Source organism: Ahaetulla prasina, chromosome 11 (assembly GCF_028640845.1).
Source record: "Ahaetulla prasina isolate Xishuangbanna chromosome 11, ASM2864084v1, whole genome shotgun sequence".
Classification (NCBI taxonomy): Eukaryota; Metazoa; Chordata; class Lepidosauria; order Squamata; family Colubridae; genus Ahaetulla; species Ahaetulla prasina.
This window is the reverse complement of record NC_080549.1, coordinates 1,063,684-1,081,952: the sequence shown is the minus strand read 5'-3', so window position 1 is coordinate 1,081,952 and position 18,269 is coordinate 1,063,684. Positions and strand designations below refer to the sequence as shown.

The window sequence follows — 18,269 nt, the reverse complement described above, 5'->3', positions numbered from 1 at the left end:
CAGCTTCCTTCCTTCCTTCCTTCCTTCCTTCCTTCCTTCCTTCCTTCCTTCCTTCCTTCCTTCCTTCCCTCCCTCCTTCCTTCCTTCCTTCCTTCCCTCCTCCTCTCTCTTTCTCTCTCACCCACCCTCCCATTAATCACACAGAAGGAGAAACTTCTCACCTTCTAGCAATGTCCAGTCAATGTCTTGATTTTCAGGTTTGGTGAGAGCTGGGTACTTGTTGAACAAGTTGGCCACGAAGGCCAAATTCAGCTTGGGGTTGCCACTCACAACATCCGCCGGGGTAACAAACTGCCGACAGCCCAGTCTATCTGCTTGCTGGAGCATGCACTCGGCCCTCTTGAGGTCATCTTTCTCCTGCAGGGAAGGAATGGCACAGGTGATACTTCCTGATGTTGGGTTAGATGAAGCCACTACTTTGGGAGAAGTCTTTTCAAAGGTGGGCTCTGAGATCTGGAAGACCACAGGATCCACAGGGATATAAAGACGGCAGCTACAATCAGGCTCTGAGGCCACCATCTTGATTTCTTTTTATGTCCCCCTCCCCTCTCTGGGATGTTCTTCACAGAAGGCGTTCCCGGTGAAGAGAACCATCGTAGACTAGCACGGACCTCCTTCTACATGGTCTTCAAATAAAGAATTAAATGCATTTTGACAGTGAAAACCAGCCACACCATCCCTTGTGAAGGGTTCCTAAGTGTTGTTTGGTACAGCGAATGCTTGAAACCAGAAGACAACAAGAGAACCAAGTTCTCTAACAATATGAGAACCCTCTAATAACCGCAAATGCTGGCCACTAACATCATTGGATGGAAAATACAGCTTCTGTTGAGAGGATTAGTAGAATGATAGTTCCAAGGTTCCCAGCAGGCCACCAAGACCCATACTCACATTGAAGCCTGACATGTTGATGTTGATTTGTGGTTCTCCTTCCTTCTGTCCTTTGGGGGAAATTTGGTTGAGAAGATGGAAGTAGGCTCTGGAGTCCTGGAGGAGGCAGAACCAGACAAAGGGGATTAGAGGAGGGTCTTTCAACTTTGAGATGGGTGGACTTCCACTCCCAGAATTCCCCAGCCAGCCTAAGGTTGAGTTTTTTCAGCCCAATGTTATGAATCAATCCCATGTGACGTAATATGTTAATCAGAAGTAGGAAGGGTTCCTCCTGTACCTTGACAGAGTTATGGAAGTCGGAAAGCTTGCAAAATCAAAAGAGAAAAAGCCAAAGGAGAAAGAGAAAAGAAGTCCGGACAGCATAGGAGAGAAGAGAATTAAGAAGGTTAGATGGACAATAATTTGGATTGAGAGAAGGCTAAGGATGTAAATCACTTAATCCAGAGCAAACTCCCTGGAGCCCCCTTCCCAACTGGAAGACTTGCATGGACCTCCTCCCACCGAGACCTCCAATACCTTTATCTCAGAGCTGAAGTTGTTGATCTTGTGCCACCCGGCGTTCTCCAGGTGGTAGTTGGCCCATCGCAGGAGAAGCTCTTCTGGGGACAGCTTCATCAGGTCCTCTAGAGTCTCCCCATCACACAGCAAGGCAGCCAACGCTGAAAAGGGGAGAGAGGGAAGTCTCACTGCAGGCCCCCCAGTTCGTGGTTCACCCTCCCCAAAGAACACACTTCATTTGTCTCTTCAGTAGATGCAAACCCTCAATTATTGAGTCTGTCATCTGCACCTCTATAATTGTCTGGTTTGGTTCTGCAACCCAACAAGACAGACACAGACTTCAGAGGATAATTAGAACTGCAGAAAAAACAATGGCTACCAACCTGCCTTCCATTGAGGACCTGTATACCGCACGAATCAAGAAGAGGGCTGTGAAAATATTTACAGATCCCTCACATCCTGGACTTAAACTGTTTCAACTTCTACCCTCAAAACGATGCTATAGAGCACTGCACACCAGAACAACTAAACACAAGGACAGTTTTTTCCCGAAGGCCATCACTCTGCTAAACAAATAATTCCCTCAACACTGTCAAATGATTTACTAAATCTGCACTACTATTAATCTTCTCATTGTTCCCATCACCCATCTCCTTCCACTTATGACTGTATGACTATAACTTTGTTGCTTGTATCCTTACGATTTATATTGATATTGATTGGTTTCTGATTGCTTATTTGTACCCTATGACTATCATTAAGTTCTGTACCTTAGAATTCTTGATTATCTTTTCTTTTATGTACACTGAGAGCATATGCACCAAGACAAATTCTTTGTGTGTCCAATCACACTTTGCCAATAAAAAAATCCTATTCCATTCCATTCCATTCTAAAGTCTGCAGGGCTGAGGGTGAATTTGGACAGGGGTGTCTCTAGTCCTGGCCCAAGTCTTTGACCACCACAGCAAGCTGAGCTCTCAAAACCATTCAGAGAAACCAATTGACTGCTAAGCGGTTTATTAGAATTCTTTAAAAATTGCCTCTGCTAAATCTTAATCCTTAGATTTGATCTCTTCACTTTATTTACAAGGGAAGCAAATTAATGACTTTGAGGGTTAAGTCCTTGGCAGCTGTTTTTCTTTCTTTTTTTCTTTTATGCTGGATTATGAAATCAAAATAAGGTCAAATGAGGGTTTTAATTTATGGGAAGCATAAACCAGACTATTCGATGTGGCCAAGAGAGACTGTGGCTATTTTGGTATTCTAAGAAGGCAGGAGCAAACTTCTCCAGCCAAAAACTTAGCCTTTGGAAAACAAAATTTATCATCTTATTCTTATGGAGAAAGAAAGGAGACACTGTACACTTCCGAACTAATCCATTTATGAAATATTTTGGCTTAACTGATGGTTATTTAGACCAGTGCTTTTCAAATGGGGAAACAGTACTTAAATGAATGTAGAGCACAACCAGAACAACTAGACACAAGAACAGTTCTTCCCAAATGCCATCACTCTGCTAAACAAATAATCCCCTCAACAGTGTCAAACTATTCACTAAGTCTGCATTACTATTACTATTAATCTTCTCATCGTTCCTGTCACCCATCTCCTCCCACTTATGACTGCATGACTGTAACTTGTTGCTTGTATCCTTACGATTTATATTGATTCTTTTCCTAGTATGATTTGATTGCTAATTTATTCCCTATGACTATCATTAAGTGTTGGACCTTATGATTCTTGATGAATGAATGTATCTTGTCTTTTTATGTACACTGAGAGCCTATGCACCAAAGACAAATTCCTTGTGTGTCCAATCACACTTGGCCAATAAAGAATTCTATTCTATTCTATTCTATTCTATTCTATTCTATTCTATTCTATTCTATTCAACTCTCTTACCATCCCATACCACAACATGCAGAAGTTGTGAATGCTCCAACACTGGAAATTTTTAAGAAGATGTTGGATAATCATTTGTCTGAAGTGGTGTAGGGTTTCCTGCCTGGGCAGGGGGTTGGGCTAGAAGACCTCCAAGGTCCCTTCCAACTCTGTTATTCTATTCTATTCTACTCTATTCTATCCCGTTACTTGTTCATCCTATCCTATAACTTTCCCCCATCAAAGGCTAGTCCAGCCATGCTCCAACCGATTCAATGCCCTTTGCAATCAACAGTGGAAATGAGCCACCAGCAATTGAACAAACTCCCAGCAGAGGCCTGGATGAGCTTCTCTTACCTTCATTTTTGCTGAGCTCAATATCAGCAAACAAGCCAATCTTGATTATCTGCCAGAGAAGGCCGAGGACCAGATGGGGCTTCCCTTCCCTTAAATCCTCTGCTCCGATGTTGACCACGTGGCACCCAATGGCGGAAGCAGAATTCAGAGCCAAATTCAGATTTTCCTGCAAATGAAGAAGTCTTTTAATAGGAAGTCAGCTGCAGTCTTCAGGCCGTGAGATTCAGCTCAGGATGTGATGCCTACAGTGGCCATGAATCTGTTCCACACCACTGGCCACCCGGACGAGGGGCGTTAAACAAATGCTTCTCTGAACCAAAATATTTAAAATTCCCTGCCTTGCCAACCTTGAACAGAGAGATAGCAAGCTGAAAACAACAGAGAACTGAGTCGCTTTCTCACTGCTAGAGCAAGATAAGGCTTGAGGCACCAGTAACTGATCAAGGAGGGAAGGGAGGAGAGAAAAGGAAAAAAGATGGAGGAGGAAAGAAAAAAGGGAGGAGGAAAGAGAAAGAGAGGAAAAAGAAGGAGGGAGGAAGAGAAGACCAAAGAAGAGGAGAGGGGGGGGAATCTAATTGAAAAGCACCTGAGTTTTCCCACTTGAATAGATGCCAAATGCAGCCTTGGTTCATCTTCCTCTTTGATTGCAATTAATATTTACTGAGCAACCTCTCTTCTGTTGGGAGAGGTTCTGCTTTCAACGTCCAACAAAGAGGCACCACAAAAGCCTCTTTTAATAATTAAAAGCAAACAAAACCCATCCCCTCTCCCAGCCACCCCCTTTGGATCTTGGACAAACCCAGCATTATTTAAGCTGTGGGGAGAGAAGATCTGGGAAACAATGGACCCCCACCTGAATTATGAATGGGGTAAGTTTCTTCTTGTTGATGGCTCGTTCATCAATGGTGTCAGGGACGGAGAGGTTGATCATTTTACTGCAGGGAAAGAAGAAGGAAAACCGACACCCACCCAGGAAGACACGCTGTTAAGAGAGAACGGAGAATAGCTCCCTCTTCTTTGCGGGGGGCTTCTCCTGCCAACCTCCCGCCACCATCGGCCTCGTCCCAGAGAAGGAGACTCACCACAAGACGATCCCGTCCCCGACGGCTTTGAAGAGGTCATCGGTGTTTGGATTCATGGGAATGACATGCTTGCAATCCTGGTCATTTTCCAAAGCTTTGTTGATCCAGTTCACAAAGGCGTATTTCTCCTCCTCTGGAATAGAGAGAGGCTCTGAGATTAACACTCCAGGGACACCAGGGGGAAAACCCACCAACCGTGCATCGCAAAGCCCCGCCCCCCCATTGGCACCTGGATTGGGGGAGTAGGGTGGGATGGGGTACAACAGTTTGCCAAGGCAAGAGAACAGAGATGAGACGCAATGCCAGTTTTCCCCTTGAAGCTGGAAGGGCGGGGTTTGCATGCCATCTCCTCCGTCTTACTCTTCTCGTTCCCTTGGGCACCCCTGGATCAGAGGTGAAATCCAGCAGGTTCTGATAGGTTCTGGAGAACCGGTAGCAGAAATTTTGAGCAGTTCTGGAGAACCAGTAGCAGAAATTTTTAATAGTTTGCAGTACCAGCAAATACCACCTCTGGCTGGTCCCAGAGTGGGGTGAGAATGGGGATTTTGCAGTATCCTTCCCTTGCCACGCCCACCAAATCACACCCACCAAGCCACGCCCACAGAACCGGTAGTAAAAAAAAATTGGATTTCACGACTGCCCTGGATCAATGCTGCATTAATTACAGATAGTCCTCAGCTTATGACCACAATTGGAACCAAAATGTTTTTTGGCCAGAAACCATTATAACTTTGAACCGTATTTCAACAAACGGTCAGTTGAGGACTACCTGTATTAGAAAAATCCCAAGACAGACTTTCTTCCTGCTTTAGATCACTCAAGAACCAGGACTACGGGCCAAATGGATATTAGGACATTGGGTCTGTCAAGGAAGGTGGAGAAGAAAACAAACTGGGACTTTGGCCACAAAGGGCACCTTGGGGTTGTGGTCTACAGAAGATGTTTGGGCAGCTGTGAGAACTTCACGGCAGAGGTAGGAAGGGCAGAAAAGGGCCAGTCAGAGGCCTGGCAGGGCCGGGGGGGGAGATGAAGCTCCCAGGCAGCACCTGAGTACGAGTGTTGGGTGCCTTCGCTAGACAGCTCCGAAGTGCCCCCGATGGCGCAGATGCCTTCCTTCCGGTTGATGGCTTTGCGGAAGGTCTTGGCCACATCGCTGCTTTTCACTTCTTGGAAGATCTGCAAACGTAAATGTGCACCATTATTTCAGGGACTTGTGGAAGCATCTGAAGAGCCCAGAGGTGGTCCTGGATTAATCCACCGTAATTTAATTCTGAGGAACCCCCGATTTGCTGGCTCGGCTTTCTCTGCTCTGCTGCTTTCAACATTGTTTTGGCACTTTACACATTTTAGCTCTGTCCAGAAAATGGCTGCGATGGGCGGTAGAATAATAGAGTGAATAAATGCATGGATGAAGGGCTGAAGGATGGTCTCCCAAGAGAAGCCGCTGCCCAGAGTTTGGGGGGATCAGAGGACTAACACCAAGATGATTTCAGCCTTACGTAAACAAACTCTTCAAAGCTGATCTTTCCATCTTTGTTCTTGTCTCCATCGATCATGAGCTTCTGGATGATCTCTCGGACTTTGTATCCCGGGAGGGGAAGGTTGGCTTCCTTGAAGAGTTCATGCAGCTCATAATCACAGATGAAACCGTTGCTGTTGAGATCTTTCAAGTGGAAGACAAAGAGAGATTGGGAAAATCAGAGCAGGAACAAGGCAGGGGTCTGACCTCAAGCCCCCTTACTCCTACACCCTACTGCAGGGGACTCCAACCTTGGTAACTTTGAAAGACTGGTGGACTTCAACTCCCAGAATTCCTCAGCCAGCATAGCTTCTGGGAATTGAAGTCCACCAGTCTTAAAGTTGCCAAGGTGGGAGACCCCTGTCCTACTGCAAGGTCAACGTCCAAAGTCATTGGAGGCCATTTGCCACTTCCTGCTCCACTGCTGGGACTGAAAGACACGGCGCTAAAGGTTCTAACTTTTCCTACGGGAATCCAAACTGGGCGCCCCAAGCAGGGATAATTCTGGCCTTGCAAAGTACGAGGTTTTCTCGCAGCCTTCGGGAAAACAGACCCAGCATCACATGCTCTGCAGGACAAGATGCTCCCTGTTTAAACCCAGTCGCAGACTCAAGTCAGGCAGCCTCTCTCTGCCCCACAAGGCAGCACCAGGCGCACGCGAGGAGATTCGACTGGGCGTCTCTTCCAGGAGGCTGGCAAAGAGAGCCGGTCCCTCGGCCGCTAGTCAATAACTGGCGGTGGGTTTTTCGATGTTATTTCTCCTCAAAACACCTACTTTTAGAGGAGGCTAAAAATCTTCCAGGGGGAAGATGAGTTCTGCAGATATTATTATTATTATTATTATTATTATTATTATTATTATTATTATTATTATTATTATTATTATTATTATTATTATTATTATTTATTTATTTATTATTATTGCAAGGCTGATTCTTTCAATAATGGCTAATTTCAAAACGGTCACAGATAGGAAAGAGAGACAGTGGGGTTTTTTTGCCCAGCAAGGAAATGTAAAGTCATAAAGACTATTTTGAGACAGAAAAGGGGCGTGTGTGGGGGGGGGAGTATATTATCTTTCTCTGGCTGTCAAAACAGGAGCCACATCCCAGCTGCTCATCCAGAGGATACAAGAGAAATTATCTGCAGGCTCCACCAGGATCCGATCCCTCTCAGCAAATGGGCCTGACCTTAACTGAAGAGCAGCATTTTGGGTGTCTATCAAATGCACCCCAAATACAGCTCACCCCTTGACTTAGTTGGAGCCACAGTTGGTTCAACAGCTCAACATGCAACTGTGCCGGATTTTACAACTTTTGTTTTACAACAGTTGTTGTAAGTCCACCCATTGTATTCAATGAGCATCTTTTTTTTTGGCTAGAAACTGAAAGTAAACTCTGGTTTCCATAAAACCGTCATAAATCATGGTCATAGGACCACAAGAGGCTACAAATAGCCATAAATGGGAGCCTGTTGCCAAGCACCCAAAATGCAGTCATATGACTGCAGGGGCGGGTGGGGGTGGGGCAGCCTTTGGAACTTCAAAACCGGGCTGCGATGTCCATCATAACTTCAAATGGCTGTTAAGTGACCAGTCATTAAGCCAAGGACTACCTGTACTGAAATCGAAGGAGGGAGCCTTATCTTTATTCCAAATCAGAAGTTAAATAAGTGTAATTGGTGAAAAGCAACTAAAGTATTAGAAAATGTTTACAATGGCAAAAAAACCAAAGTTCTGAGAAACGGGTCCAAGGCCAATGCATCAGGCCTCATTCTGGCAAGAAGAGAACTACTTACCAACTTTGGAAAAGGCCTCTCTGAGTTCTTCTAGCTCATCTTTGGATATCTGTGTGGTGTTGGCCATTTTTGCGCATTAACACAACACCTAAAAAAGGAGCAGGAGAGAGAGAGAGAGAGAGAGAGAGAGAGAGAGAGAGAGAGAGAGAGAGAGAGAGAGAGAGAGAGAAACCAATACATTAGGAACACAAGTCCATATCCAATAAGATTCATTCAGCCAACACAAGGGACTGATTAATTTTACCAGGGTTGTGTTATTACGCAGCTAAAGAGTTGCATCTCTAAATCCGGCACAGAGAAACGCTTGAGAATTTAGGAAGGATTCTACGTGACACTACAGTAAACCCCAAATACATAGAGCCACAGCCCACAAAACCTTCTACAGTTTTTAGACTCCTGATTTTTTGCTACAGCAAATCCTGAAATTCATCAGTGCTTTTTGTGGGATCTGTTAAAACACAGGGACACCCTGTTTTTAAACACCCGCAACTGCGCTAAAGGAGTCACTGCTTCAGCTGCTTCGCGTGGGCTGAAAAGATCCCCCTCCTCATTCCGCCCTCTTTTCAAACTTGTTTGGGCCTCCTGGTTTTCTGTCACCAAGGGACGTCCAGGTCTTAAGCAAATAAACAAACCCTGCGACCGTGTTCCCAAGGTCCTAGCAAACATTCGGTAGTGTGCAGTTTATTCTTCTCTTTCTCCCCACCCGCCCATAAGGAGGATGGAGCTCTTGAGTACAACCCAGCTGGGGCGGGAGAGGGGAGAGGCTGGATTGAGAACCGATACAGACCCAAGGCCAGACTGGGGTTTCAGGGATTTAGCAGGGAGGCCTCCCCCTCCTCCCTTGGGGAGTAGTAACTACTATCCAGGATTAAAGCTAGCCACCCCCTTGGCAAGGAATCAACTCCTCCCAGGTCCAGGCTCAATCTACCTGGCTAAGCCCCCTGGGGAAAAGCTGGAGAAAACTTACAAACAGCAGGGAGGAAAAGTAAACCCAGGGTGTGTGTGTCCGTCCGGGGACCTTTCTGGCCAGGGGGAAAAAAAGGTGTCCAGAAAAGCAGCCTTGACCAACAAGTACCATCACATGGCGGAAGCTGCTGCCTGCCAACAGGTTTGGTTGGAGGAAGCCCAGAGAACACCCCCTCCCTGTTTGCGGCGTAGTTCTCCCCCCACACACAAACACACACGTTTTTCCCAGCTGCAAGCCATCCAGCGCAATGAAAACATTCGCAGCCCAGAGAATCATTTGGCTGGATTTTCTTGTTGGGAAACCTGACATTCCCTTCCTTGGGCAGACAGGCTGGTTCACCTCTGATCTGGAGCAATTCTGTTTTTCCGCTGGGAATTTTCCTGTCCTTAGGCCATTTTTCCTCTAGGTAAACAAGCAGGGAGGGGGCGCTGAACCATCTCCTACTTTCCTGCAGCAGCCACTTTGCAGCCTGAAGGGATGAGCCGTTTCCTTGTTTGCTAGATTCTCTCTATGCCAAAAATCGTCCCTATTTTATAGCCCAGGCATTGCATAACAAGGCCATGGCTCATGCGGGGGGGGGGGGCACACGTGAAATGATCCCATTTGAAAAGGCACAAACCATCAGGTTGGCCCCAGCTGTAATTTCGGAAAACGGAACAGGATTTGCCACTTTACAAAACTGCAGGCCATCCATCTAACCCCCGTTTTGCGGATGAGACGGTTATGTCTTCAAGCTGAGGAGGCCGTCGTTCCCTAATTAGTTAAGTGTTGTTTTTACTAGTAGGAGTAAACCCCGAGATCAGGGAACGCCCAGGCGGGAGGACAATCTGGAGGAAGTCGCCAGCCTCAATGACATCAGTCTGACTCAGGCTGGATCCACCAAGAGCCACACCCGAAGCTGCAGGAGATCCAGGAGGAGGCCAACAGGCAGAGATCCATCTCCACCTCCTGGAGGGCTCTGATCTTCCCCATTGGGGTTTTGGGTTTTATACTCCAAGTAGGAGCATGGCCAGGAGAGGGCAGAGACTACTCTTCCTAGCCTCTTCCCTGCTTTGGGAAGTTTTCCAGACTTGGGGTTTGGAAAACTTTCTGGGAGAACTCTGATCTTTTATTGTAGGTCACAAAGTGGCATTAACATTTGTGGGCTCCTGAATAAGGTCAGCTTAAAGGGCATGGAAAAGTCTCTTGGGAAGAAGGTCATTGTCCCATACTGGGAAGGAGCTGGCTGGCATCTGATTTTTCCAGAAACCAAAAGAAAAGTGAACGGTGAGGTCACGTGGAAGTGAAGGAGAGTATCTAGTCCAGGATTTCCGAACCTTGGCCATTTGAAGATGGGTGGACTTCAACTCCCAGAATTCTGGAAGTCCACCCATCTTCAAATGGCCAAGATTGGGAATCAATCAATCAAATCAATCAATCAGAATAGATGTCTTGGAGGTCTTCTAATCCAACCCCCTGCTCAAACAAGTAAATGTCCAGTCTCTTCTTAAAGTCTCCTCCCATGATGAAGCACCCACAACTTCTGTTCTTCAGGTTGTCCTCACTGTCGGGAAATTCTTCCCTAGTTGCTTCTCTCCTTGATTAGTTTCCATCCGTTGTTTCTTGTCTGGCCTTCTGGTGCTTTGGAGAATGGGTTGACCCCACTCTTCTTTGATCTGGTCCAACAATCAAACCTTAATCCAGTCTAACTTCCTGTTCAGGGCAGGAATCAATCACTGCAACAGCCAGACATACGGCCACCCCTACCTAAGTCTTGGTTCCCAGACTGATAATGATCCAAGCTACAGTTATGGCAACCAACTGCAAACCTCCCCACCATCAGCGAAGGGAGCCGCCTGCCCTCTGGGGCACTACGAGACTGTGAGAAAAAGCCCTAGAGAGGCTCCACCCCGACATGCATGCGGGAGATATATCATATATCGGTGCTCCACTGAATGCAGTTTGACTGCTGGAATCTTTGCACACACCACCTGCCTTTCCCATCCATCTTGCTAAGGAAAACACGAGGAAGACTTTGAATTTGCTTTTCTCCAGGTACATCTTTTCCAAATGAATTCTCACAGACCGGAACATGCCCAGTGCAGGGATGAACTAAGATATTCTGAACTAGCTGCAGTGGTGAGATTTCACTCTAAATGAAGCCCAATCGGAGTTTCCCCATGCTGAGCACTAGTCCTTTCCTGATTTAAATGTGCAACAGGCAAAATGGACATGGAAGGGATGGGAGACGCAGAAAGTTATCTAGACATGATGCACCTTCGCCTCGGTTAATGCTCTTAAATTCTCCTTGGAAATTTGAGAAAAACAGGTGGAGAGAAATGCATTAGCGCTTTCTAAAGTTGGACCATAAGGAAGGCTGAGCACCAAAGAATTGAGGCCTTTGAACTCTGGTGCTGGAGAAGCTTCCTGCAAGTCCCTTGGAGTGCAAGGTGATCCAACCGGTCAGTCCTAAAGGAGATCAACCCTGACTGCTCTTTAGAAGGCCAGATCCTGAAGAGGAAACTCAAATAATACTTTAGCCACCTAATGAGAAGGAAGGACTCCCTGGAGAAGAGCCTAATGCAGGGATAGATGGAGGGCGAAAGAAGAAGGGGACGACAGGCGTGAGCTTCAAGGGACTCCAGAGGATGGTAGAGGAATGTGGTCCATGGGGTCTCAATGGGTCGGACACTACTTCACAACTAACAACAACAACAGCAACAAAAGGTCAGCTCCAATGAGGGAGGGGTAAGCCCTCCCCAATTCCAGGCTGAGAAGGAAGCACCTGCTGCTCTGATCACACCAGGAAGGGTGGCCTGGGGGAGGGAGGGCGTCTTACAGCCAACATACTTTACAAAGCTCTCGGCACCTTGAAATGAAACGTAGATTTGCTTTGTGCATGGGGGGTCCTTTGATAGCGTAACAAACAGTTTTTCTTAAAGAAAAAAGAAAGTTTTGCAAAGGCATCCAAGAAAGAAGCTATCCATTTATTTTATGGGAATCTATACACCCTGCAGCTCCCCCCCCCCACACTCTCCCAGGAAGAAGTTAGCTCTTCTTCCAAGCAATCCGTCGGTTGGCTATGAAATAAGCAAGTCCAATAACCAGATCACTTGGGGAGGTTAATCTCTTCTCTCCTCTAACTCTTTAGCCACTGCCCAGATAAGGCGACCCACACAGGCTACCCGTCTCGCAGAATTCCCAGGAGCCTGAATTTCCTGAAGTGCCTTCGCCCCAGGAAAGTTTTCACTTTTTTTTACATCCCTACCTGGAGAAGCAGCCGTTGTGCTTTAGGCCTCCCTTCTCTTGGCGGGGGGAGGGGTTCTCCAGGGACATGGTTCATGTATTTATTTTTGCCTCCTCCAAAGGAGAAAAATGCTCTTGGAAAACATCTTCTCCCCCCCCACCCCCGGCAGATTCAGCTGCTCAGAAGTCCCAGGCAGAAGCAGCCGCCCATAATCACGAGATGGGCCAAATATTGCTGATTATAGCAGCACATTCCGAAGGAAGGAAGGGGACGTGGGGGGAGAGAATTCCCATGCTGGCAAAGACATTCCTGGTAAGAAAATGAAACCTCTCCCATCCCCCTACCCACCCACCCTCAGTGGCCTTTGCACAGGGCTGCATTTCAGACCTCTATCTTGAGTGATCTGGGCCACTGCAACCAGCCAGGGCATCCTCTCCCTTTCCCTTGTCTTGCTCCCAAATCTTGTACCTGCTGGGCCTCCAGTTACCAGTTTCAGGAGGAGAGACACGAAAAGTGCTACATCACGACCTGCCCTGAGTTCCTGCTGAAAACAATGGCACACGTCTGTCTACCAACCGCCAGGCTTAGCTCCGCCAGTTAGGCAAGCATGGCGCCTCCGCCACCTCCGGGTCAGGATTCCCGGGGCTCTCTGGGACCTTCCAAAGTTCAGGCCTCTCTGGATCTCTTTGATCCCCCAGGATTTCCAGCAGAGCAGCCTCCCAGCAGCTGCTGCAGCCTTTCACAAGAAAAGCGCCGGCCAGATGTTTTCCCTTACCCGGTACACTGACTCGCACATCCATCTTAGACCTTCTCCAGATGTGCTACATGACCGTTCCCATCCGCTCCGCCCCAGTGCAAGTCAGCAAACGGGCCCCTTTCCCAAAGCTTTCAGTGGGATGCAAATCAGAACCCCCAAAGTCTCCCCATACGCAGCAGAAGGGAGCAGCTCTGCAGAACCCACAGAATATATAAACATCCAAAAGGACCTCTCTCTCTCTCTCTCTCTCTCTCTCTTTTTCTTTTGTCATTCAGCGTTTGTTTCTTCCATCCTCCCCTCAGACAGACTGGCAGGAAACCCGAGACAGAGAGGAAGATGGAAGAAAAGTTAAGTGTACAGAAGAGAGGAAGGTTGACAAGCGGACTCTCCCATGTCCCTTACACACACACAAACACCCCGCCTGCACTGCAGCTGAGTTGAGCCAGGCTGGAAGCCCCCTTACCTCTCCCGGTGGGACACCCCCCCAGGGAGCAGCTCTTCTCAGCCCAGCCCAGGCCCGAGATGGGGCCTTCTCCCACGCCCCAAACGAATGAAGGAACGTTAAATCTGGAAGCCCAGCATTCTTTACAGCCGTAATTCCAGGCAAGCAAGTCAAAACATTTCCTGCCAGCAAATGAGAGGAGGCTGCTGGAATCGTGCATTACACAGCAAAACTTTGAACACTTGCGCAGGGACACACGGGCACACACACACACACAGACTGCCGTCTCCTCGCCTGCAGCAGGCAAATCATAGTTCCAGCCTGCCAGGAGCAGGGTCAGCTTTCCCGAAAGCCCTGATGCTGAATGCCCCAGATATTTACAGCAGCAAGAAGGGGGCGGTGTGGGGGGAGGGCTGCGTGGAAAACCACAGTCCTCTCCCCGCCCCCACCCTGGCACCGAGTCATTTGTGGGCATCCTCAGAGATAAAGGGGTTTACTTGTCCACCGGCAGCATTTCTTCTTCTGCCCCAGGCAGGAGTGGGGGGGGGCTGGTCCTGCCAACCCAACAGTGTGTGCGTGGAGCCCCCCCCCTTAAGATTTCTCAAGAGGCTCCGAGAAGACCTGGCAGTTCCACGCTTAGGGCTTCCATCAGCCAGAGAAGTGAGTCCCCTCCGCACGGCCCTTCCTAGCCCTGACCCAGAACTCGGCAGCTGCTGCTGCTTCCCAAAGTGGACCCTCGCCAAGTTGTTGGGGGAGGGGGAGAGGTGTGTGAAAGACCAGGGCTGGGAGCCGAGCAATTCACACATCCCAGCCCAGGCGAGTGTCCGGCCTCCCTTCTTTTGGCTCCCAGCCCTCCACCTGATCCCTGCCCCCCAAAAGGCCACTTGTGGGGCTGAAGGGGTCCAGAGCAGCCACCGGACTCTCTCCCGTCCATGTCCCAGGGCTGAACATAGCCCTTTGGGACCTTCTCTGCACCTGCCAAAATTTAAATCAAATGTTCTAGTCCCCAGCAAGAGAGTGGAAGAGAAATGGTTATAGAGTCTTCTGCCTGAGCAGGGGGTTGGACTAGAAGACCTCCAAGGTCCCTCCCAACTCTGTTATTCTAGATGAGTTTTCTGAATCTGAGAGGTGGAGAAAGCTCCTCTCTCGAGAGTTTAGATGTTGGGGTGGAGGGGAATGGAGTAGAAGAAACCCAAGAAACCAACATAACAACACTAATATAACCAGTTACAACTAACCAGTATAACCAGTATAATAACAAATATATTGGTTGTTACATTGGTTAGAACAACAACACTTAGAAACCAGTGGAACATTAATAGTTAAATTCTCCCTGTGAGACAGGAATCTCCCTTCGGAAGCAAGTCTCAGCAAGCAGTTGGAGGGAAGCCTTGCCAGTCTGGGCACAGGAGGGGGGTGCCATCTCTCTCCCTCCCCCTGCCAAGGAGGTCTGATTATTCTGCCCCCCCGCCGAGCCTGCTGTCTGGTTGGGGGACCCCTGGGACAGGGTCACCTGAGGCTCCAGAGGGCGGATCTGGCATCAGCTGGCACCTTCCTCTCTTCGTGCACCTGAAAGAGCCGGCCAATTCCTTTGGGGGAAGGCTACCGGAGGACACTTGCTGCCCCAGGGCCTCCTTGCCTGGGGAAGGCAGCCACGCCGCTCACCTGTGTTCCCAGCAAGTGGAAAGGAAAGAGCCAGCGTCCTCAGAAGGAAAAAAGGGGAGGGGTGAACGGCCGGCCACACGAGTCTTCTGCCAGGAAGGCCGCTTCTTCCTACCCCCAAAGAGTCCAAAGCAGACGCCAGCCCAGCCCTTCACCTCGCTTCCTCCACTCTTACCTGCCTGAGTGGCAGGGCAGGCAGAAATCTAATGCTTGCTTCGGGGGGACTGAAGAGAAGGTGAAACAACAGCGAGACATCTCCATCAGTATGAAAACAGCCCATCCCAGCCGTCTTTGGAGACCTTCCTGAATTTCCCATTTGCCCTTCTCTCCTGGCACTCCGCTTGGGTGCTTCCTTTTCAACCATAGTCCCCCAACCTCTGCAGACCGGCTGGAGGGGGGACGGGCAGGAGAGGGGATGGTTCCACAGGAACAAGTGCGCGAACACTCCATTTGCGTGGAGTGCCTGTTGCTCTCACAAGTGGGGATGTGTGCGGGCGTCTGTCACCCACCACTTCCACGACCTGGTTCCAAATGGCTCACGACCCAATAGTGGGCTGCAGCAGGAATGTAATCCAGGAGGTTCTGACAGGTTCTGGAAAACCCGTAGCGGAAATTTTGAGCAGTTTGGAGCACTGGCAAATACCACCTCTGGCTGGCCCGAGTGGGGTGGGAATGGAGATTTTGCAATATCCTTCCCCCTGGAGTGGGGTGGGAATGGAGAGTTTGCAATATCCTTCCCCTGCCACATCCACCAAGCCACGCCCAAGAACCGGTAGTAAAAAAAATTGGATTTCACCACTCGGCTGCATCCTGGAGGTTGGGGTCCCCTGTTTTAAAGGCTGACCCTTCTTAGCTTTCGAGGAGTCAGGCAGTTGTCCTGCTCCTTGCAAGGCAGGGTTTAATTTAGCTCTTACACACAAGATCAGGCTCCCATTTCTGGCCTTTGCAGATCAACCATCGGCAACCACTGGAGTCAGACGTTCTCCCAGGTGTGGCAGGACTCAGTTGCATCCGGCCCAGAGTTTGGGGGGCTGCTGGGTTGTGGTCCAGCCACACATTATCCAGGAGCGCTTAACCCTTTGATGAGTATAGATGCCCAAATGATGATTATTTGACTTTCAACTAGGGGAAAGGAGAGGAAAAGAGTTCTGCGGAAAGAGAGGCGACAACCTGAATCAGAAAAATAGGGAGGATTCAGTCAGTGTCTCTCACATCCTGCTGATGTCAGAAGTTACTATCACTTCTCTTAGAACCGCTACTAGCACTAAAACTTCTGCTTCCTCCCCCTCTTCCTCCTTCAATCAAATCCCTGCCGAGGGTGGTTTGGCCTGGGAAAGAGAAGCTACCTTCATAGCTCAGCGTTTTCCAAATAGGCAGATAACCCTCAGTTTTGAATTCTGGGCCGCCGCAAAGGAGGCCCTCAAGTAAAATGGGTTCTCGATCAAGGGGGAGGCAGGAAAATAGTGGGGAGAACCGCTCTTGCGTTGGGAAATGATTCCCCAATGAAACTTGGCGGGGCCTTGCTAAGGACTCCGGTTTCTGTGATGCTGAAATCGGGAGCAAGCAGCTTTTGCTTCCTGCACTTAAGAAGATCGGCTGCCCAGCTCCACACCCTGAAGTCGAAGGCAGAAGCTGGAATAACCCAGATGTGGGGGGGCAGGATAACCGTGGAAGAACATCTCCTCTGGGCAAGGCCAAAAAGAGCCACTCGGGAGCCACCCCACTTGAGCGAGGACAGCCTGCAAAAATGAGAGGACAGGAAAACGAAACGATGCCGGCTTGACCTACTTTGGCATCACCTCCCCAGCCGCACCCTGGACCAGGAGAACCAGGAGAAGGTGAGGCTTCCGAGCCTCCCATATCACCCGCCTGAACGTGTCTCGGCAGGCTTGGCCTCTCTGCCAGGGGAAAAAGCTGCTTGCTTTCCTGAGAGATGGAGGAAGGCTGTGGGGGGAGGGGAGGGCGCTCTGCTCTTCTCGGAAAGGGTGACACAGCAGTTTTGTTGAGTGGAGGAGTGGGCCATGCAGCAGCAGCAGCAGAAGCAGCAGCAGCCCGGTTTTTCTCCACCTCTCCAAGCCTGCAGGGCGACCAAGACAGTGGGGATACTGCAAATTTTGACCAGGGAGCAAAAGAGGGCTTATTCCCAAGATCTCCTGGACAGCAGACGGGGGGGGGAGGGGAGTAGTGGGGGAGCCTCCCAAAAGCAAGGAGAATGAAGGGAGCAGAGTTGGAAAAAAAGAAGAAGCCGGGAGTGGCAAGAAGAGGCCAAAGGAAGCAAAAAAAAGGCTGTGGACTGTGCTGAGATGGATAAATTAACAAAGGAGATAAAAGAAAAAGAAGATACGGAATATTATATAGTATGGAATAAATTGTATAATTGTATAGAAATTAGAAATGGTAAATGACGAAAAAGGGGAAAGGGTCACATATACACGTACAAAAAAGGGTAGTGCATGAAAGAAAACGAATTGTTATAATGATAGTATGATGGAATATATACAGAAATTAGGGATAATGGGGAAAAAAGATAAGTATAATTAAAGGAAACGAGAAGGGGAAAAATGTAAATAATAGAGGAATACTGAAACAAAGCTGATGTAAAGAAGGAATATATGTTTTATGTTAGTGTTTGTTATGTCTTGTTGTTGTTGTTTTGTTAAAAAATAAAAAAGATTATTATTAAAAAAAAAGCTTTAAATTAATTCATCATCAAGGGTGAAAAGTAGCTGACTTTACCACCATCATTCTGCCAAAAATAAACGGATTTCTTCCAAAGCATCAGGAAGTCATGAGGGAAGGGATCCCTGCATGCTCAGTGTGTCTTTGTTGTAGGAGAACATCCACCAAATGATTTAGAGCTTTTGATGTTTAATCATCCAAGACCGAGATGAGGAGCCTTTTGGGTGGCTTGGAAGAAGCTTTGCCTTCATGGGGAGGTATCCAACTAGGGTGAATGCTGCGGAGGAAGGCAGGGCCATGCTCCTGTTTTCAGCACACGAGCGCACATTCCATGTTAAAACAGCGTTGAGCTTGTGGCTGGGCTTCCACGTGAAATGCACATGATTCCCACCTTCAGATGATGGGACACCAACCCAGGAACCACGAGGCTACTGTGACCTCCATTATGCTGAGGGTTGGAGTCAAACTCCACCCTTGGAGGATCTGGTAGATCACTGATGGCTAACCTTTT

At 48.4% G+C, this 18,269-nt stretch overlaps 1 protein-coding gene across 3 annotated transcripts in view; it reads right to left on the bottom strand.

Moving 5' to 3' along the window:
* The window catches only part of PLS3 (plastin 3), a 33,784-nt gene that overhangs the window by 5,140 nt on the left and 10,375 nt on the right, over positions 1-18,269 (bottom strand). For 2 of the 3 annotated variants that reach the window (XM_058196865.1, XM_058196867.1), the window contains exons 2-10: positions 8,026-8,113; positions 6,209-6,372; positions 5,756-5,885; positions 4,710-4,842; positions 4,481-4,562; positions 3,628-3,793; positions 1,408-1,550; positions 892-987; positions 162-357 (exon numbers count right to left, since the gene is read on the bottom strand). In XM_058196865.1, the coding sequence (XP_058052848.1) occupies positions 162-357; positions 892-987; positions 1,408-1,550; positions 3,628-3,793; positions 4,481-4,562; positions 4,710-4,842; positions 5,756-5,885; positions 6,209-6,372; positions 8,026-8,092 (1,177 nt within the window). In that variant the 5' untranslated portion in view covers positions 8,093-8,113. Of the gene's footprint in view, positions 1-161; positions 358-891; positions 988-1,407; positions 1,551-3,627; positions 3,794-4,480; positions 4,563-4,709; positions 4,843-5,755; positions 5,886-6,208; positions 6,373-8,025; positions 8,114-13,438; positions 13,596-18,269 lie in introns of those variants that run through there. The other variant, XM_058196866.1, reaches the window with a different exon arrangement.